The sequence below is a fragment of the Triturus cristatus genome, chromosome 3_1 (genome assembly GCF_964204655.1).
Source record: "Triturus cristatus chromosome 3_1, aTriCri1.1, whole genome shotgun sequence".
NCBI classification, from domain to species: Eukaryota; Metazoa; Chordata; class Amphibia; order Caudata; family Salamandridae; genus Triturus; species Triturus cristatus.
The window spans coordinates 1,045,810,247-1,045,832,273 of NC_140583.1; the positions used below are offsets into that span (position 1 = coordinate 1,045,810,247).

The 22,027-nt window shown below is 46.1% G+C and overlaps 1 protein-coding gene across 1 annotated transcript in view; it reads right to left on the bottom strand.

Moving 5' to 3' along the window:
- The window catches only part of ALG9 (ALG9 alpha-1,2-mannosyltransferase), a 640,871-nt gene that overhangs the window by 372,521 nt on the left and 246,323 nt on the right, over positions 1-22,027 (bottom strand). Inside the window, exons 9-10 of the mRNA XM_085645802.1 lie at positions 21,628-21,750; positions 19,501-19,655 (exon numbers count right to left, since the gene is read on the bottom strand). Of these exons, the coding sequence (XP_085501928.1) occupies positions 19,501-19,655; positions 21,628-21,750 (278 nt within the window). The remainder of the gene's footprint in view (positions 1-19,500; positions 19,656-21,627; positions 21,751-22,027) is intronic.

The window sequence follows — 22,027 nt, forward strand, 5'->3', positions numbered from 1 at the left end:
ACTGAAGGTGCCTATAGGAATTGTGAAGAACACACATAGCTGTTGAGAACAACATCAGATCTCCAGACCACCACCTCCGACCCGGAGGGGAAATGCACCCCCATAGAAGAGAGGGACTGTGCAGTACATGATCGGGACAGATAAGACTCTAGAAAGAGAATCCAGAAGCGGAGGCCCACCTCAGGGAGTGGAACCCTAGGAAACCTCATTGCTGAAGATGCAGGAACAGGCACCGAAGTGCAGCCTAAATGTTGTAAGAAAAAACACCGCCGTGCAGAACGATGGCAAGGCTGAGTATAAGGCACCCGACTGCTCCCCGAAAAAACAGGCTATAGGACCAGACCTCGCAGAAGCAAAGAGAGGTGGAGGTGTGTAGAAAGGGATACCAAACGGGCAATCCGAAGATAAGATATAGATATATATATATATATAAACCAACACACGCCTTGACGTTTCGATAAGGTCACTCGACCGCACCCCTCCCATCCGGGCTGTGTCCTCGTTAGCTTTCACAAACAGTTCCCTGAGCTTGGGAACAAGCCGACGCGTTACGAGGCTATGGCACCTCCTCTTCCAGGGCTCATACTGAACATCACTGACGAGTCACCTGACTGCCGATACCACATCCTTTATTTAAGCAGTTGCGAATCATGACGTACCAACATATCACGCTGCATTGTGGGGCTTATAGTCTTTTAAGGTGATTCAAAATATAACTTTAAGTAAGCACGGTGTCCGTTCCTCAATAGTTCATTTGCAATTAGCAACCAGTTCCCCACCTACTAATGGTGTAATAATAAATGAACTATTGAGGAACAGACACTGTACTTACTTAAAGTTATATTTTGAATCACCTTAAGGCAATTCTGTTTGAAATTGGGTGGCTTTTTAGCTTTGCTTTTACTAGTGTTTTTCAAACTTTCATGTACATAATATGCATATGTATGCATATATGTATATGTATGCATGCTTTTATATTTGTATTTATATAGATATGCAGATTATATACATGTTTATATATGTATATGTGTATATATATATATATATATATATACACACACACACATACATAAATATAAATGCATGTGCATATATATGCATATATATATTTATGTGTATATGTGTGCGTGTAGAGAGAGGTAGAGGTGCAGAGGTAGAGAGTAGTAAAGAGAGAGGTAGAGAGGTGGAGAGTAGAGGATGAGTAATAGAGAGTAGAGAGTGAGTAGTAGAGAGTAATAGAGAGAGTAGCAGAGAGTGAGTAGTAGAGTGAGTAGTAGAGGGTGAGTAGTAGAGAGTAGTACAGAGTGGGTAGTAGAGAGCGAGTAGTTGAAAGTAGTAGAGAGTGAGTAGCAGAGAGTAAGTAGTAGAGAGTGAGTAGCAGAGAGTAGTAGAGCGTGAGTAGTAGAGGGAGTAGTAGAGAGTAGTAGAGAGAGAGTAGTAGAGAGTGAGTAGTAGAGAGTAGTAAAGAGTGAGTAGTAGTAGAGAGAGAGTTGTAGGAAGTAGTAGAGAGTGAGTAGTAGAGAGTGAGTAGTAGAGGGTAGTGGAGTAGTGGAGAATGAGTAGTAGAGAGTAGTAGAGAGTGAGTATTAGAGTGAGAAGTAGGGAGTAGTAGAGAGTGAGTATTAGAGTGAGAAGTAGGGAGTAGTAGAGAGTGAGTAGTAGAGAGTGAGTAGTAGAGAGAGAGTAGTAGAGAGAGAGTAGTAGAGAGAGAGTAGTAGAATAGTAGAGAGTGAGTAGTAGAGAGATAGTAGTAGAGAGTAGTAGAGAGTGAGTAGTAGAGAGTGAGTAGTAGAGAGTAGTAGAGCGTGAGTAGTAGAGGGAGTAGTAGAGAGAGAGTAGTAGTAGAGAGAGAGTAGTAGAGAGTAGTAGAGAGTGAGTAGTAGAGAGTGAGTAGTAGAGGGTAGTGGAGTAGTGGATAATGAGTAGTAGAGAGTAGTACAGATTGAGTAGTAGAGTGAGAAGTAGGGAGTAGTAGAGAGTGAGTAGTAGAGAGTGACTAGTAGAGAGAGAGTAGTAGAGAGTGAGTAGTAGAGTAGTAGAGTGAGTAGTAGAGAGTAGTAGAGAGTAGTAGAGCGTGAGTAGTAGAGGGAGTAGTAGAGAGAGAGTAGTAGAGTGAGTAGTAGGGAGGAGTAGAGTGTGTAGTAGAGAGTGAGTAGTAGAGAGTAGTAGAGAGAGTAGAAGAGATTAGTAGAGAGTGAGTAGTAGAGTGAGTAGTAGAGAGTGAGTAGTAGAGAGAGTAGTAGAGAGTGAGTAGTAGAGAGTGAGTAGTAGAGAGTAGTAGTGAGTGAGTAGTAGAGAGAGTAATAGAGAGTAGTAGAGAGTGAGTAGTATAGTAGTAGAGAGTGAGTGGTAGAGAGTAGTAGAGTGAGTGGTAGAGAGTAGTAGAGTGAGTAGTAGAGAGTAGTAGAGAATGAGTAGTTGAGAGAGTAGTAGAGAGTAGTAGAGTAGTAAAGAGTGAGTAGTAGAGAGTGAGTAGTAGAGAGAGTAGTAGAGAGTAGTAGAGTAGTAGAGAGTGAGTACTAGAGAGTAGTAGAGAGTGAGTAGTGGAGAGTGAGTAGTGGAGAGTGAGTAGTAGAGAGTGAGTAGTAGAGAGTGAGTAGTACAGTGAGTAGTCGAGAGGAAGTAGTAGAGAGAGAGTAGTAGAGAGTGAGTAGTAGAGTAGTAGAGAGTGAGTGGTAGAGTGAGTAGTAGAGAGTGAGTAGTAGGGAGTGAGTAGTAGAGAGTAGTGGTAGAGAGTAATAGAGAGTGAGTAGTAGAGAGTAGTAGCGAGTGAGTAGTAGAGAGTTAGTAGTTTAATTTAAAAGGAACACAATGAGGGGGTTCATTTTGCCATAGGAATTATGATTAGTGCTGAAAAAAGATAAATTAGGGCACATTTTGATTGACTTCCCAAATCCTCTTCTATTTCATTAAAAAATTCTGACATGCAGACTGAAACATGCCCTTTCAATACCAGCAGCAGACTTCCCTGGTGAGCAGTAGCTTTACTACAGTGATCTAATAAGCAACTAGAGTGCTAACATTCAGAATTTATGGCAAATGTGTGACACATCTGAATGCCTTCTTGATGGAATCAAAGTAAAAAACTGAAAGTATTTCCTACTGAGGAGACTGCAGTAAATGAGGAAATTGGGAAACTTCATAACAAATAAGTCTCCCAAGATGGCCACCAGAGACAAAAGAGCCCAAATGTAGCACAAATATCACCCAGATGTAGCCCAAGTATAGCCCAAAGACAGAATGTCCCAGAGTGTTCTAAAGAACAATTAGAGCGCTAACAGTCTTACTTATGACAAAAGTGTGGCACACCAGAAGACATCTTGATTGGAATAAAGTGGTAACATTTAAATCATTTAATTTGCAAAGGAACAAAATGAGGGGGTTCATGGTGCCATAGAAATTATGTTTAGTGCTGCGGAAAGAAAAATTAGGGCACATTTTGACTTCTCAAATCCTCTTCTATTTCATAAAGAAATTCTGACATGCAGACTGAAACATGCACTTTGAATACCAGCAGCAGACTTCCCTGGTGAGCAGTAGCTTTACTACAGTGATCTGATGAGCAACTAGAGTGCTAACATTCAGAATTTATGGCAAATGTGTGACACATCTGAATGCCTTCTTGATGGAACCAAAATAAAAAACTGAAAGTATTTCCTACTGAGGAGACTGCAGTAAATGAGGAAATTAGGAAACTTCATAACAAATAAGTCTCCCAAGATGGCCACCAGAGACAAAAGAGCCCAAATGTAGCACAAATATCACCCAGATGTAGCCCAAGTATAGCCCAAAGACAGAATGTCCCAGAGTGTTCTAAAGAACAATTAGAGCGCTAACAGTCTTACTTATGACAAAAGTATGGCACACCTGAAGACATCTTGATTGGAATAAAGTGGTAACATTTAAATCATTTAATTTGCAAAGGAACAAAATGAGGGGGTTCATTGTGCCATAGAAATTATGTTTAGTGCTGCGGAAAGAAAAATTAGGGCACATTTTGACTTCTCAAATCCTCTTCTATTTCATAAAGAAATTCTGACATGCAGACTGAAACATGCACTTTGAATACCAGCAGCAGACTTCCCTGGTGAGCAGTAGCTTTACTACAGTGATCTAATGAGCAACTAGAGTGCTAACATTCAGAATTTATGGCAAATGTGTGACACATCTGAATGCCTTCTTGATGGAACCAAAATAAAAAACTGAAAGTATTTCCTACTGAGGAGACTGCAGTAAATGAGGAAATTAGGAAACTTCATAACAAATAAATCTCCCAAGATGGCCACCAGAGACAAAAGAGCCCAAATCTAGCCCAAGTATCACCCAGATGTAGCCCAAGTATAGCCCAATGACAAAATGTCCCAGAGTGTTCTAAAGAACAATTAGAGCGCTAACAGTCTTACTTATGACAAAAGTATGGCACACCTGAAGCCATCTTGATTGGAATAAACTGGTAACACTTAAAACATTTAATTTAAAAAGGAACACAATGAGGGGGTTCATTTTGCCATAGCAATTATGATTAGTGCTGCAGAAAGAAAAATTAGGGCACAGTTTGAGTGAATTCTCAAATCCTCTTCAAGTTCATTAAAAAATTCTGATATGCAGACTGAAACATGCACTTTTCATACCAGCAGCAGACTTCCGTGGTGAACAGTAGCTTTACTACATTGATCTAATGAGCAACTAGAGTGCTAACATTCAGAATTTATGGCAAATGTGTGACATATCTGAATACCTTCTTGATGGAATCAAAGTAAAAAACTGAAAGTATTTCCTGAGGAGACTGCAGTAAATGAGGAAATTAGGAAACTTTATAACAAATAAATCTCCCAAGATGGCCACCAGAGACAAAAGAGCCCAAATGCAGCACAAATATCACCCAGATGTAGCCCACATGTAGCCCAATGACAGAAGTGTGCAAAACACTTATTTTTTGTGTATTTGCAGTTTTATATAGTGCAGACTTGTCAGGTATTGGAGTGCTTTACATGAGCATTGGTTACATCACACAAGATCAAATTCATTTGGTTGTAGACATGGGGAGATTAAGTGATTTGACCAGAATCACAGAATGTTGAGCTGAAGCAAAAACTCCAACCTGGTTCCCCAGTTGCAAAGTGTGCAGCTCTGGAAGTAACACCACATCCTCTCCCCTAGGTGCAACATTTAATCAAGTGGCCAACTGGATAAAAAAACCTAAAGATTACAAATAATTTAAAAGTTCTTTGTCGCTATTTGAAAACTCAGAAAATATGTCCTCATTTTAGTTTTTTAGAGCACTAACCATAATTTTGATGCAAATAAGACCCTCTCATATATGTAATTTCTAAAGGAAATGCTCTAGGTATTACAGTTTTGATTACATCAAGATGACGTCAGGCGTTCCACACTTTTGTAATAAATATAGCAATCTAGTTGATCATTGGGATACTGTTGAGAGGCAGAGGCCAGGGGCACGGACTCTGAAAATTGAAGGCAGGTAGGAGAGTGCAGAGGCAAAAATTTGACCACACTGGGCAGGCAGGAAGGGCAGTGGCAGCACAACAGACTATGGAGGGCAGTGGAAAGGGGGGCAGGGGCAACAAACCAACAATACAATATAATAGACCATTGTGGGCAGAAGGAAGAGGCAGTGGTAGTACAACCATACATGCCAACAGACCCGTTTCAGCCAGGAAACGTCCAATGTTATTAAGCTCAAATGGGCTTTATTTGATCTGTCTCCTGTCTACAATCTCCTCTTTTTCAATGTAACTCAAAAGGGAAAATCAATACCCCAGTTTTTTTTTTCAAAATCTCCCTCTTACCAAGTTTAAAATGTTCACAAGTATGGTACATTGGATCATGGTAGGCAGGAGGAATTGGGGTAGGGACATGGACTCAGATAACAGAAGACAGGGGGGACATGGAGAGGTGCACCAAACTGACCCTACAGGGCAGGCATCAGGGTTTGCAGCAGCACAATACACCACACAGGGCATGCGGGACGGGAGTGCAGCACAACAATCCATAGAAAGCAATAAGGAGGGGACAGGACCATGCACATGGACAACAGAGAACAGAGGGGAAAAAGGCAATGGTAGCTAGCTGACCATAATGGACAGACAGGAGAGAAAGCTGCAGCATAACAGACCATAAAGGGCAGGAGGGACGGATCAGGGGCATTACAATGGAACAGACAAGCCAGGAGGGAGGGAATAGGGGTCTGCACATGGAAACAGAGGGCTGGGGGCAAGGGGGCAGGGCAGGAGCAGCAACATGACCATGGAGGTCAGGCAGGATGGGCACTAGAAACAAGACACACCATGGAGAGCAACAATGAGACTATGATGGCATACACACAGACCATGGAGGGAAGGTGGTAGGGGGTCTGGGGCAGCTAGCTGACCACACAGGGAAGGTGGGAGGGGCCATGGCAGCACTTAAGACCATGCATGGCAAGCGGGAGGGTTAGTGGCAGCACAATGGCTATGATGGGCAAGAAGGAGGGTGCAGGGGCATGCACAAAGGACAATGGAGGATAGAAGGGAGGGTCAGGACCTGGGCACAGACAAGAGAGTTCAGGGGAAGGGGCCTCACAACAGACCGTGCGGGGCAAGCAGGAGGAGCAGTTGCAGCACAACAGACCAGGGAGGGCAGAAGGGTGTGGCAGTAAAATGGACCATGGAGGACAGGAGGAAGGGGATAGGGGCATGGCATGTGGACAGGCATGGTGGAGGTGGCAGGGACAGGTTACAGTCAACTGACAATGCTAGGCAGGTGGGAGGGGAGTGGCAGCTCAACAGAACACTCAGAGTAGATAGGAGTGGCAGGTCCATGGAACATGGTGGGCAAAAAGGATGGAGCAGGGGCATGCACAAAGACATCGGAGGGCAGGGGGAAGGAGAATAGATGCAGCAAGCGAAGCACAGAGGCTAAGCAGGAGGCCAATGATGGGCCATAGAATTGGGCACTGGAGGGCAGGAGGAGTGGACTGGTACATCATGCTAAATGGAGGGCAGTGGTAGCACATCAGACCATGCATGGCAGGAGGGAGGAGGCTAGTCCATGGATTCAGACAACAGAGGATAGGGAGGAGGTGGATGGGGCAGCAAGCTAACTGTTCATAGAAGGTGGGTATTAGGAACTTTATTGTTTTTAACATGTGTGTCTGTGCGAACTACTTAAAATATGAACAAGTATGCAGCATAATCTCACTTTTATTCAGGAGGAAGAGGACGTTTGTGACTGTGACTCCGGTCTCACTTGGCAGAAACGCCCCCTGACCCTCCACCCCCCATCGCAAAATGTAATGCCCGTGAAAAGGGTAGGTGGACGCAGTGTTATATAGAACATAGTCCTGAGAGCACAATTGAAAATGAAAACTAGATATAGTATATGGTATAAACTATGCACCAAGTGTGATATAAGATGAACCGGGTGTGAAATATAATTTGCAATACATTGTGAGCAATGACAGATTCATTGGCGAGCGCGAGATAGCACAGGCACTAGCTTGTGCTATGCGATATGCGCCTTGGAGTGTAATATGCACAGGGCAGTGTTGTGTAACCTAACTAGTCTCTAAAGTTGTAATATAAAATATGTGCTGGGGAGTGTAACGTTGCATATGCACTGTGACAAAGATATGGATCCCAGATTGTAATATGTATGGCATAGCGCTGTGCGTTTTAACATAGGCATCGAGGAAGGCACGTTAGATGGGGCAATATAACCCGTGCGAAGGCAAGTGTGGCGTGACATATTCACGGGGTGGTGTTACAGTGCACATGGGCTAGAGAGTGTCATAGCATACGCACTAGCTGGTGGAATACAACACAGAGGTGTGTGGTACTCGGCGGGCACTGGTGGGTGTAACACAGCATTGGGCTCAGCCAGGAGCACGCTGTGACTCTCAAGTGAGGTAGTCTCCTTTCCAGAGAGTAAAATAAAAAGTATTACACATCCGGCGGTGGATGTGTGTTTTATTAACCGTGAGGGGGGTTTCTTGCATAGTTTGGTCGAATTTTTGTCGCATCCCCTCTGAATGGCTTGGTGTGCGTGTGTATTAAATGTGCCCGTCAATAGCCACCCATGTTTGTATAAATAAACGACAAGGGTGTCTACTTGGAGAGTACCCACCGGCGGGGGCGCTGGGATTAGGCACGGTAGGGCCTCAGACACGTCAGAGCTTCACTAGCGGTGTAAATACATTCCACGTGGATTCATTGTATGCAAAGTCACCTTTTAATTAATATCACGCAAATCGTCATGGTGATAGGTACATACGGTGTGTCCAGCATGTCCTAGGTGTTTCTATAAATATATTTTAAAAAAAATAATAATAAAAAACAAAGGCCGGCCCCGACGGATGGGGTCCCCGGGGCCATAAGTGGCCTGAGGAGGGGGGAACGCAGCCCCCCCCTCCTAAAGAATAATAAAAAAAAAAAGGCCATGACCCGGGGGTTGGGGTCCCCGGGGCCGATTAAGGCTTTGGGAGGGCCAAATTAATTTTTTTCAACCAAAAAAATTAGGGTACAGGCCCTGGGGGATGGGGTCCCCAGGGCCAATGAATTAGAAAAAGAAGGGGGGCCACACAGCCCTCCTTCTTAAAAAAATAAAATAAATAAAAGACCGGCATCGCGCCGGAGGCCACGCCCCCTCCTTGCAGCACTCTGCAAACGTGCCCCCAGGCCAGTTGTAAATTGGGGAATTAATTCCCCTTCAATACTGAGGGTCCCTGAGGGCCAACTAGCCCAACAGGTATCTCCAGTATGCGCCAGGGAGCTGCGTTGCAGACAGGTGTTCTGAGGCCATGCCCCTTTTTACACCTCTATGCAACGCAGCTCTGTGGTGCTTACTGGAGGTACCTAGTAGGTTAGTTGGACCCTAGGGACCCTCAGGATTCAAATGAACTTAATCTCCCAACTAAAAACGGCCACAGGGCGTGTTTACACAGTGGTGAAGGGAGGGGACGGGGCCTGAGTTCACGTGTGCAAACAAGCCCTTTTTTTAAGTTGGCGCGTTTTAAGTTGGGGAAATAATTCCCCTTCAATCCTGAGGGACCCTGGGGGCCAACTAGCCCACCAGGTGCTTCCAGTAAGCGCCATTGCGCTGCGTTGCAGAGAGGTGGTCTAGGCCGTGCCCCTTTTTACATCTCTCTGCAACGCAGCTCTGTGGCGCTTACTGGAAGTACCTAGTGGTCTAGTTGGACCCTAGGGACCCTCAGGATTCAAGGGGACTTAGTCTCCCAACTTAAAACGGCCACAGGGCGTATTTACACAGTGGGGAAGGGAGGGGACGGGGCCTGAGGTGACGTGTGCAAACACGCCCTGTGGCGCGTTTTAAGAGGTAGTTTTAATCCCTGCCCTATTATATACTAGGGGCTTACAGAGGAGGTCATGCTAATCACAGGGGGACCCCAACGCATAGTGTTCCCTAGTGTATGTAGGTGTTTTCACTGTATTCTGAGTGTCTTTTAACATAGCAGTGGCTCTAGGACTGGTTAGTCAGACTCAGTTACCACCAGTATCCGTCTGAAAAAGTTGAGGGTACAGGATGATTTTGCAACAAGGCTTCTTTCTGCTCTTCTGTTTGTTCTCTCTGCACGTTATCCTTCTTCCTGCACTTTTCTTCGTCTTTGAGGACTTCTGTTGCTTCTTTCTGCATTTCTTTTTTTTCTTCTTTCTTCACATGTCCTATCTCTGTAGGCATAGTTAGAAATTAGCATTTATAAAACCTTTGAAATTCACTGAAAAAACCATAGGTTTCAGGCACGTTATAGCTAGGAATTAGCATTTAAAAAACCTTAGAAATTCACTGAAAAAACCATAGGTTTCAGGGGCGTTATAGTTAGCTGGACTTTTCACTCGTACAAAACCATTGAAATTCTCCCGTTATAGTTAGTTCATCTAACTATAACTCGCGCGCCCGCAATGCACTGCTGATGACGTCACATATTACATCACTCATGACAAGGTCAGTGACATCACTCATGACATCACTGATGACATCTCAAATGACATCACTGATGATATCACTGATGACATCTCAAATGCCATCACTGATGACATCACTGATGACATCATCCTTGTGATAGAGTGGCAGACCTCCTCTCCCCCTAATATAACCTTTGATACACACATTCAAAAATAGAAACTAAAATTTTCAAAACAATGGACATACCAATACCAGTTACAACAACCTATTCAGTAATTCTAAGATCCACAAACACATCCACTCATTCACCAACAGTCCTATACAGTCACTCATACATGTACTCACTCATCATATGTACTCATACACCTATACATCCTGTTACACAACACCACTCATCCAGAGTTACACACACACATAGTCACTCATGCTAATAAAGAAACAAACATCCATTTACTTGCATATACAGTTATACACACACCACCACACTTACTTCTACAGAAATTTACACATACTTCGTCTTTTAAACAATCACTTATAGAAACACATACTTATTCATACAGGAACTCTTTCAATCTCTCACATATACTCACTTATATACACCAATAGTCACATATACTAGTTTAAAACATATTTAGTTACTCATAAAGACACTATTGAGACAGTCATTCACTCACTAACACACCCATGCACACACTCATCCACCCATACAGTCCGGCACACATGCTGTCTTCAACACATACAAACAGTGAGTCACTCATTCATGCACCTATGCACTACGTAATACCCCCCACCGAACCATACAGGCACTCAGACACTCATACTGATACTCAAAAAAACAACTAATAACCTATATAGACACTCATGTAGCTACTCACCAACCCATGCAGCCACTTATACACAAAGTGAGAGACTGATACAGACATTTACATATTTAAACATTACTCACTAAGCCATGTATTCACTAAGATACACTTAATCAGTCAGTTATACAATCAATTTTTCAAAAACAAATCATCCATTTAGACACTTATATACCCATGTATTCTTCCATCGACCTTGAGATATACATATATAAAACATATGTAATTTTCAGAAAAACACACATTCACTGGATGATGTCATCAGTGATGTCATCAGTGATGTCACTGACCATGTCATGAGTGATGTAATATGTGATGTCATCAGCAGTGCATTGCGGACGCGCGAGTTATAGTTAGTTGAACTAACTATAACGGGGGAATTTCAATGGTTTTGTACGAGTGAAAAGTCCAGCTAACTATAACGCCCCTGAAACCTATGGTTTTTTCAGTAAATTTCTAAGGTTTTTTTATATATATGATATATATATATATATCCCAGCCACGAGACCAGGCAGCTGCGGGTGCGATAGGAGGACCCGCCTGATGCACCTGGGACAGGAGGCAGCTTCATTATGAAGCGTGTTGAAATACACTCAAAAGAGATAGAACAAGGAAAAAGAACCCTAGAAGAGAAGAATGAGACACGCACGCATAGCTCAACCTGTGGCGCATAGGAGTCAGTGCCAGAAGGCACAACACTATAAACCGTCCAACGGTAATCAAATAGCGTCAGTAGGCATAGGGAGCCCAAGGGGACTTCCACGCCTGCCTGGTGCAGAGCGGAGCTACACAATAGCATACAGGTACCCCACCCGGAGTATATCACACCCCCAAGAAAAACAGGGGAACACCACTTAGGGTAAACCATAGTCAGAGGACTGAACAGAACAACCTGTGGAAAACAGCCACAGTAGGCTTACTGCCAGCCCAAAAACACATAGTCCAACAGGCAGACATTAAATGAAAGGGTAACCACCCCGGGATATGACAACGTGAGACCCGCCAAGTACAGACCTATTGGGGAGGGCGAAAGCCCGCAAGGAGGCACCAAACTGCTGAATCGGTATGGGCATCAAACAAAAGGACCCCATATTCTCCGGGAAGACGCCATCCCGTAACCAAGCATGGCATCGTAGTGCAATCGAACAAGCCATAGCTCGGCCTAAGGAATCCGAGGTATCCAGGGACGAGCGGATAGTAAATTCCGCCAGATCACGACCATCACGGATAAGAAGGAGGAGGTCAACAAGAGCACCCTCAGATGTGGAAGATAGAAGAGACTCGGCAGAGTCCCAAAGGGCAGAAGTAGCCCGAGCCAAGACACACACTGTATTGAGTGATCGAAGTGCTGCGCTAGTGGAGGCGAAAATATTACAACCCCACGACTCCAGCCATCTGGACTCCCGGGAGGGAGGAAGCAGCAGCTGAGGCAAGGGAGGAAAAGCAGCTTGCAGAACCAACCCCTGAACGTCTGGATGAACAAATAAGCAAACTGGATCGTTTGGAGCAGGGCCGTGGCGGTGCATGATAGAACAAGCCACCGGATCACTTGATGCCGGTCAAGCCCAGGTGCCCAGAAGGGCATCATAAAGAGAACCTTTGAAAGGCAGAAGCGGCTCTACATTCCCCGAAACGTGGTAGAATACATCCAACAGAGGGTCAACAGACAGAGGGAACGAAGTGGGCTGCATACTCAGAATGCGGGCGGCCATGGAAACAACTCTTAGAAATGCTGCACCAGCCTCGGTAGCCCTCCGAGGAGGGGACAATAACTCATCTGTGGGTGAGGGCTGTAAACTGAGCCTCCCACCCCAAGGAGGTTTTTCCGATGAATGGAGGATGAGACCAATGTCCAAATGAAGGAAGCCCCATGGACGAATAAGGGTCCTGAGGAGGCGGGGAATCCGCCGGAGCCACAAATTCCAAGGGGGGAGAGGCAATGACGGATCCGTCGTTGCCAGACGTTGGAGTGACGCCGAACTCCTCCCTGAAGCCTCCGGAGAGGAGTCAAATGAAGGAAGCCCCATGGACGAATGATGGTCCTGATGGGGTTCCTGAGGAAGCGGAGAATCCGCCGAAGCCACAAATTCCAAGGGGGGGGAGAGGCAATGACGGATCCGTGGTTGCCGGACATTGGGGTGACGCGGAACTCCCCCGGAAGCCCCCGGAGAGGAGTCAATGATACGGCGTCGAGACGGCTCCAGGACGTCCTCGTCCGTCGCCGGCTCGACCTCAACCACAATAGGCTCCGGCTCCGAAGAAGGGAATGGTGCCGGAGCCAGGGAGGCAAGTCTACGGCCCGGACCGGTGCCGACCCTGCCTCAACCACAACAGGCTCTGACTCTGAAGTAAGGGACGGAGCCGGGGAGGCAAGGCTTAAGCGCCCAACCGGTGCCGGCTTGGCCTCCGAAAAGGCAGCCGCCTGTCCGGAGGGCCGAGGTGGGCTCGGAGTCAAGCTGTGAGCACCAGCAACCACCTGCGACGCCACAGGAAGCCCCACTGGACTTTGCGGTGCAGTAGGGGTGCTATGGGTTGAAGAGAGGGACCCAGCCGGGCCGCACCCTGACGACGCCATATCTCCATCATCCCTAGAGGCAAGGGGCTCAATCAGCGCCAGGGCGAACCCACCGGCAAGCCCACCGGAGACCCCGCACATATCAGAGGGTCCGAGGACACCCCAGGGAAAGGAGGGGACCCAAGGGAGACCTGCAACGCCGCGGCATAGGCCCCCATCAGGATCCGAGTCGCCCCCACGCCCGGGAAAGGCAGATAGTGGAGGGACGACTCCCGGGGGCGGACGTCCGGAGAGATCTGGGAACTAGTGCCCCCGACAACAGAAGGAAGGGAGGTCGAGGTCAAGGACCTCGGCGACATGCGCCTGGACTTACCAGGAAGGGGCGAGCGACGCACATGAGAACCAGACGGCGACCGATGCCACAAACAGAACCCACTGCCTCCGAGACCTGTCGCCGAAAAGGAGGCAAGGGGCCGTGACGACTCCGACTGGGACAGGCGAGCCGAAAGTAACTTTATCCTGCGCTGAGCATCGGCCTCAGGACTGGCGCCAATCCGTTTCCATTTGTGGATCCTTTGGTCCCGACTGGCACAGGAGCCGCCAGCATAGATCCAGTAGGGGGTGCTCAAATATGAGGCACCTGGCACCCTAAAACTCTTGTATATGCACCTGGAAATGGGGGGAGGTGCGCAGTCCGCCTAGGTGCTGGCTCGACCACGGAGCCAAGCTTCGAGGGATGCTCCCTTGTCTTGAGAGTCAACGCATGAGGATGCTTTGACTTCATTTTCTTTTGGTGAGTCCAAGACTTACCTGAACAGCTCTATGACTTGGAGTGGGACGATGACCTCGGACTCCACAACCACTTCTGTACCCTTCCTCCTGACTGGGACTCCTAGCATTGTGGTGTGGCATGTTGAGCTGCCAGGAGCTTGAGGATTGCTGCCTCAAGGCCTTCGGATGCATGGCGCAGCAGTCGGGGCAGGCCTTCGGGTCATGGTCTCATTCGATGCACCAAGGGGAAACAAGGAGCGGGTCCGTTACTGACATTGGCTCGTGTCACCGACACTTGAAGCCAGCCCTGCCACACCCTGCCACACCAAGAGGTAAGACCTCAAAAAAGACTTCGACAAAACGTCAAAAAAAGCAGAGTCAAAAAGTGACTAAGGGGTAACTCTTCCTGATCTGTGCTGGCTTACGCGAAATAAAAGAACGGATACCAACACGCCTAGGGGGCACCTATATAGGCACAGCAAACGCCACTTCTGGCACAGAGGATGCAAACAACGCCATGTGGAGTTGAACAACGGCACCTACCTGCGTGCAGGGGTACTGTTCACAACAAAGTTCCAGATCCAGTCTGACACCTGGGGATACTGCTAAGGTAAGGAATCCACGGCTAGATGTCTCTATCAGATTCTGCAGTTACTAGTATCCATCAGAAAACGCATTGTGCTTCTAGTAGGTTACAGCATACGTTTGCAACACCTTCCGCATTACATCCTTGTATCTGAAAATTCCCTGCCAACTGGACTCCATACACTACACTCTGCTGTGTCGAGCATATCGTATGTTGATGATGCCTCTCTTACAACAAAAATGTTCACTAGTCTGCTCACTGCAGCTAGCTTGAGCTCCAGGAAAAGGAGTTGCGGTTGACGTTTTAAACTGTAACAGTCACAAGATCCTTAGTATATTTGGGGAAGAGGTCTCTCACACTACTAGACGAATCATACAATAATTAACATTTTTGTGCAATATCTTGAATGCCTTACATTGAAAACTACCGAGATGACGCAATGCTGTATCTGTTTGGTCAGCCCCCAGGGAAAGTGGAACAGTAGGATGGAATAATTGAATATTCCTCTGTCGATGAGAACTGTTCTCGAATGGTAAGGGGTCACCTCATCACAACCTGCTTATTTTTTCCCACAAAAGGTTCTTGATCACAAAAGCGACTAGTAAAATGTTACATGATCTGCAGTATAAGGACAGCCTCTTGGAAACGCGACCTGGTCCACACCAGACCCTTTCTGTGCTAAGCTGTATAAGCGAGTTCAATAAATGGTACCAAGATTTCCGTTTACGTTCCAAGTCACAGGTTTAAATCCCATTCAAACCATCAACCTTCTATGGCCCATAACACAAGTATCATTGGGTTGAGAAATACCAGTGCGTATTTAAGAGTGAAGAGACAACTGAATTTGCGTTGTGATCCAGCAAACTGAGTAACAATAAAAACTGTGACAACATACTGGATGCTGAATTTTGTTGAGGCAGAACAAGGGTTACAAACTATATTTTATGTAAAAGTTACACATTTGGTGAAAAAAGAGGAATATTAAAGCCATGCTCTCTTCAAAAAGAAATGAACTAAATCAAACATATAAACACAAATAAAAAAAATGACGGACTGTACGAAATAAAAGGGCCTGAAACACAAATTTTGGGTTGCAAAGTGGATGCCCTTCTTTGCTGAATGTGCACTGCAACCCAAGTATATTATTGAGCTACGATGGATTAAGGCTGAAGGTAGGATTTGCAGGTTTCTAGCTCCATTAATATTAATGAGCAGGGATTTTATTTGCAAACCTCTTCCAGTGCCTTAAAATGCAGGGATTGAGGCCTGCAAGGAACAGCAGACCCCCATACATGCATTCGACGATTATTTTTTTTTATTGCAGTCGCTAACCTTTGTTATGTTATGTTAATAATTTCTTATAGAGCGCACGTTCACCTGGAGGTTTCATGGCGCTAGCTCTAGCGTGTGCCGGGACCAAGCAGGCATTACTTGTGGGTCTGAGTGAATAGCCATGTTTTAAGCATAGTCTGGGAGCCAGAGTCGCAAACCTGCGTCCGCCCTGGCGGTGAAGCTTAAAAGACGGGACGGCTAGGAGTTGGAGGTTGGCGGAGCAGAGGTTGCGGGAGGGGATGTACCTAGGAAGAAGGCAGTTGATGAATTTAGGGATGCGGCCATGGAGGCACTTGAAGATAATGCAGGCCATCTTAAACGCAGTGCGTTGGGGAATGGGGAGCCAGTGGAGGTTTTTTAGCAGGGTCTGACAGATTGCCATCGCGGTTGCTGATGGATCAATCTGGCCGCCTGGTTCTGGACCAGTTGGAGGCGATTGCTGAGTAAGAGTGGAAGGCCCAGGTATATAGAGTTGGCATAGTCCAGGCGTGACAGTACCAGGGCTATTACAACCTGAATCAAGGCCGAGTGGTTGAACATGCGACTGATCTTCCTGATCCTGCGAGAGCTGGAAAAAGCAGGAGGACACAACCGTGCCTACCTGGGTCTTTAGAGATAGATCATTATTGATGATAACCCCTAGGCTTTTGACAGAGGAGGATGGGGTGGGAGGAGCGCCAAGTTCTGTAGGCCAATAGTGTGGGCCCCAGAGGTTTTGGCTGTTCCCATTCAAGACTAGCTCGGTCTTACCAGGGTTCAGCTTCAGATGGTTTTGGTCCACACTGCCGAATGTGAAGCATGGTACCCTGGAAATCCCAAATTGATTCAGGGAAGTTGTCTATTGTGAAGATCAACTGGAGATCATCCGCATAGTTAAAGGTGATAGTATTACGTTCCTTCAAGGACTGAATCAAGGGTATCAGATATAAGTTGAACAGCAAAGGGGACAGCGAGGATCCCTGAGGGACCCCACATGTTATGGGAAGCTTTGGAGCAGTGAAAGGGACTAGGCGTACCGCTTGAGTGCGGTTGCTGAGGAAGGACCTGATCCAACTGTGGGCTGAATCGCGGATGCCGGCCTGTTTGACACGGTCCATTAATATGGCATGGTCGACCGTGTCAAACGCAGCCGAGAGGTCCAGAAGGATCAAGGCCTGAGGGATTCCTTTATTAGCATTTTCTCGTAGGGCATCCAGTACTGCGAGAATTACTATCTCAGTGGAGTGAGCAGGGCGGAACCCTGCTTGATGGGGCCTAAGTAGTCAGACTGCTCGACAAAGTTAGACAAACACATTGCTACATGAGCTTCAAGGACCTTCGCCAGATAGGGAAGCAGAGAGATGGGCCTGTAGTTGGAGAGATTTTGGGGGTCCGCTCCTGTTTTTTTTAGGAGGGGGACTACGACTGCATCCTTGAAGGCTTTGGGGACCCTGCCCTGAGATAAGGATTTGTTTAGGAAGGTCAGGATAGGGGGAGAAAGGGCCAAAAATGTGTCCTTCAAGATGTGCGGGGGACAGCAGTCCCTAGGTGAGCCAGATTTCACCCTTGCCAGTAGAGCCTGCAAAGACTGAGCATCTATGAGTGGGAAGTGGTCAAGGGTGCGGGAGTTGGATATAGTGACCGGGGGGTCCTCCTTGGGACAGGAGGTAGAGATACTGGCTTTGATATTAACAATTTTTTCCAAAAAGTATTTGTTCAAGGAGTCACACAGGTCTTGGGTGACCACGGGCTTGGGGAGGATTCTCTCAGCGTTAGATAACACGTTCACTATGGCGAAAATGTCCTTGGATTTATTATTCGACTCCGTGATTTTTGCCGAGAAGTAGGTGGCTTTGGCTGAAAGAATGGCGTTTTTATCATTTTTGCAGGCGATCGAGTAAAAAAGATTTCCTTCCGGGCTGTAAGTTAGTCTCCATTTCCTCTCTTTTTGGCGGAGGTCTAGTTTTTGGGCCCTGAGCTCAGACAAAAACCATTTCTGGGCTTCAGAGCGGCAAGCGATTTTGAGTTTTTTGAATGGGACATGTTTCTTGCTGGCTGCTAGTAGCCAGGCAGAAATGTTTGCTTCAGCGATATTCACATCTGGGTCGGCTCCGGGGGAGGAGCTAGCTAGGCTATCCAAGAAATCCTGTTTATTAACAGAGCTCCATTTCCTAATCATGCCCCCCTCAGTGGCAGGGGGCTTGTTACAGATAGGAATAGAGACGGTAAATTGTATTAAATGGTGGTCAGACCAAATGCACGGTGATATTGAGGGGGTGGAGACCGTGAGATGGGTTGTCCACACCTGGTCCAGAGTGTGACCTTTAATGTGTGTAGCTGAGGTGATATGGTGGATGAAATTGAGGTTAGAGGAGGTCCATCAGTTCGGTGGCGTGGGGTCCGCCAGATTCATCGTTGCACCAGTAGTTAAGGTTGCCTAATAAAAGTATATTTGCATAGTCCATGACCAGGTTGGCCATCTGCTCACTCAGTGAGAGGGGGAATGGTGGCATGTGCTGTGGAGGTCTGTATATCAGGACGCAGATTAGTGGCCCTGCACTGGAGTCAAGTTTAATAATCATGTTATCCCCAGCGGGGAGATTAAGGGAGGAAATAGAAGTGAACGTATAGTCTTTGTGGAGGATGGCAGCTACTCCACCACCTGCTTTTCCTGGGGTCCGATTGACATGTAAGATGCAATAATCGTCGGGAAGAGCAGCCAGAATGTCGGGAGTGGAGTCAAGGTTTAACCATGTCTCGGTGATAAAGAGGATATCAGGCTTATCCGATGAAAGGAGCAGGAAAATATCTATCTGGTGTTTGACGAGGGAACGGGTGTTAAGGTAGTGTATCCGTAGTGTGGTATTATTCGCCTGAGTAGGGGTCGACGTATGGCCCTGGCAATGGGTGGTGTGCGGGAGCCCTTGGAGTCTACTCTGCCTTTGGAGGATTCCTGTATGTTTGAGACGTGCGTGGATGGCAGGGCAGAGCGCGAAGTCCCCCTAATCTAGATTTCTTAGTTCCTCCGAGGAGTAGGTAATAATTTGAGCAGGGGGGCTGGCCCCTGGGCCCGTCCTGGCGCGGACGGGCGCAGAAGGGCTTGCCTTTGGCGCGCCGCCGGCGTGCCTGCTGCGCGCATCCGATGCGCTCCCGTGCTGTGTGGGACATTTAAAGCACTTCCCCGCCTCTGACTCCTCCTTTGAACCATTGATACATCGCACTAAAATTTAGAAGGAGGAGGGACAGGAGAACACCCTTTTCAAGTCCCAGCCTCTTTCTAAATAATAAACTGCACAAAGCGAGTCAGAAAGCCATTATACACTTGCAAAGTGCTTATAGTACACTGCAACTTGCCTTGGCGGTTGCGAAGGCTGTGGTTTTTTGAATTGCAGGCTTAGTGACCGCAAAAAGGCTTTACACACTAGGCCTACAATATAATAATGTAGGCAATATGTGACTTTTAATTTTCAAATCAATCTATTTTCACCACAAACTTGCAGGACGCAGTATTTCTTTGAAAAGAAGGAGAACATTACCTGCAGTGCAGAGAGTCCTACTGCCCCACACAGACAGATGAGGGGGTAGATGGGGAAGAGGAACCTCTCTTCCTTGTGGGGCCGGGTGAAGAAGATCAGAATCCAGATGTACATTGGCGCCAGCGTCAGCCAGAATGGACGTCCCAAATTCTGAACTGAAAAATGAGAAGAGGGGAAGAGACCAATGAGCCATCTAAAAAGGGGTGGGTGTTTACAAAGGAGAGAGCGAATTGCTGCTTATATTGGCCCTATTCCCTATTGTATGCATTCCCAGCACAACACATCACTTGTTTTTTCAAAGACAAATAAAGATGGCGGTCAATTCCACCACCGCTTTGCTACCTTAGATGAACCGCTGATTTCCCCACAAGAAGAAGAGGGAGAAATAGACAACTTGAATCAGCAATACCAAGCATTAGTTGTATACCAGAAGCATGAGCGGAAGTAGAATCCACTGATTCATGGCCCACCCTGTCAATATAACATTCTTCTGCTTCACAAACAGGTCTAGGTGCAGTGAAACCTCCGGCATGACACTCAACACTCCCAAAATAGCCCACGGTATAACAATATGTTTGATCAATATGGACCACAGACAGGCTCTGGAAAAGGAATGTACAGTGCTTTTGGGCAACACTACTAGTAGCAATTTGCTGTATAAATGCAAAATATATTGTGCTTGCCATTTAGGAAGCGCATGCAAAAACAAAAAAACAATCAAGATCAGGATGATGTCATCTTATAACTCATGGATGAAAAGGTTTCAATTGTAGGAAACAGTAGCTTCGGCGCCATCCTGCCCCCATGGAAGGGCATTCCCTGGAGCCTGGATGCCTCTATGCTTCAAAAGCATGAAAGGGTGCTTAATGGTGGACCCCCAATCTATACCCGCCCTTCATGCATGATGCATTCGGCTCCAAACATTGCATGATGGCAGGGGAGCACATACCCACTATCCTGGTATTCATCTGGAAGACTGAATACCTCTCCCACTACATCACTGATTTCTAATTCAGTCACCCTACTGTCTGGCCGCAGCTCTTTTTGCGGTGCCACTCTGCACTCCTTCTCTTTTTGACAAGCAGGCGTGTTATTTGTTACAAAGTGATTAATTCATCCAGTTTCCTTCTTTCAAAAGGTTCCCAGATTCTCGAGCCAGAAACTTTAGCACACAATTGCCTTAGAGCTGCCTGGGCTAAAACCCATCCTTTCAGGGGCATAGGCACCTCCAACCTGTGGTCACTGCTGCGGCTTGCTTACCCTTCAGACTGGTGCAACACATGCCCAATGATTGATCATGCAAAGACAACACTTAATCGATCAAAATTCCAAACATCGATTATTACAATGTTCATTTGTGAGACCAGTGCTTAGCAGAGGTCGCAAGGCATCATGCAACACACTAAAACGACCCAAATATATATCCAGTTGAAAGTTTTTCCAAGGCAAAACCAAGACAGGCGAAGGGCTAATGAGACAGGATAGTCTTTAAATAATGCCACTGTCTTGTGTTTTTCTCCATAAAAGCAAACCTTAGAGGCACAGAATTAAACCCTTAGTTTAACTCTGTGCACAAAGCTTCTCAGGTACCTTAGGTTTTCCCCGAACACTGCCCAGGACTCTCCTCCTTCCTGGTTTACATAAATACTCCCCCTATTGCCCTTTCCCTTAATCTAAATTCTCGAAATAATCCGAACAACCATGGTATATCCTCTGTAATTCTAAGGCATATTGGTCTACTCTCTTAATTCGACTGTGCATTCAAAACTGTTATATCATAACGCCTTTTGGAAATGCTGGGTTTATCATCATTAATATAGCAACTCAGTGCACAGAAACTTCATCCTTGAAACTTGTGTCCTCTACTCCACCTACGGATGGAACGCCATACAAGCCTCTACTTCAGGGTTGCCTCAGTCCATTCCATGGCCAGTCAATTTTGTTTGTAGAGTTTGCAAGTCAATCACGAGAGCCATAATCTCCCCAGCCTTAAATAATGTCATTCACAATAAAAGTTCCTTTCCATCTATTCAGAAATGCAGCACTTACAATATTACTCAATGAGACCAAACAAATACAACTTTTAATCATTTGAATGACAAAATTTAATCAAACATATAAACTTACCATTAAATCTCTGTAGCAGACACTCCATAAGAGATGCTAGGGGTAGGGCAAACAGGGCCAATACAAACGCCACGTTAAAATTCAGGAAACCGTTGACAAAATAGAATGGCCATGGCTCTGTTCCTAGTGCGTGAGAATGAAAGAAGATTCATCAGATGGGCTTTAATGTTTGAACCACATAGAACAATTGTAAAATATAGAGAGAATACATTGTGCTAATTATATTTACTACTGTAAATGTCCATTAAACGAAAGGGAAATACAGCAGGGAGTAGGAAATAACAATCAAATTGGTATACTGTTACTTCCATAACTAGCTACTTTATTCCTATTTTTTTCGTCTTGACAAAAAGTTGACTGGAAAAGAAAAGAGTCATGCTCAACAGGTTACCAAAGGGAT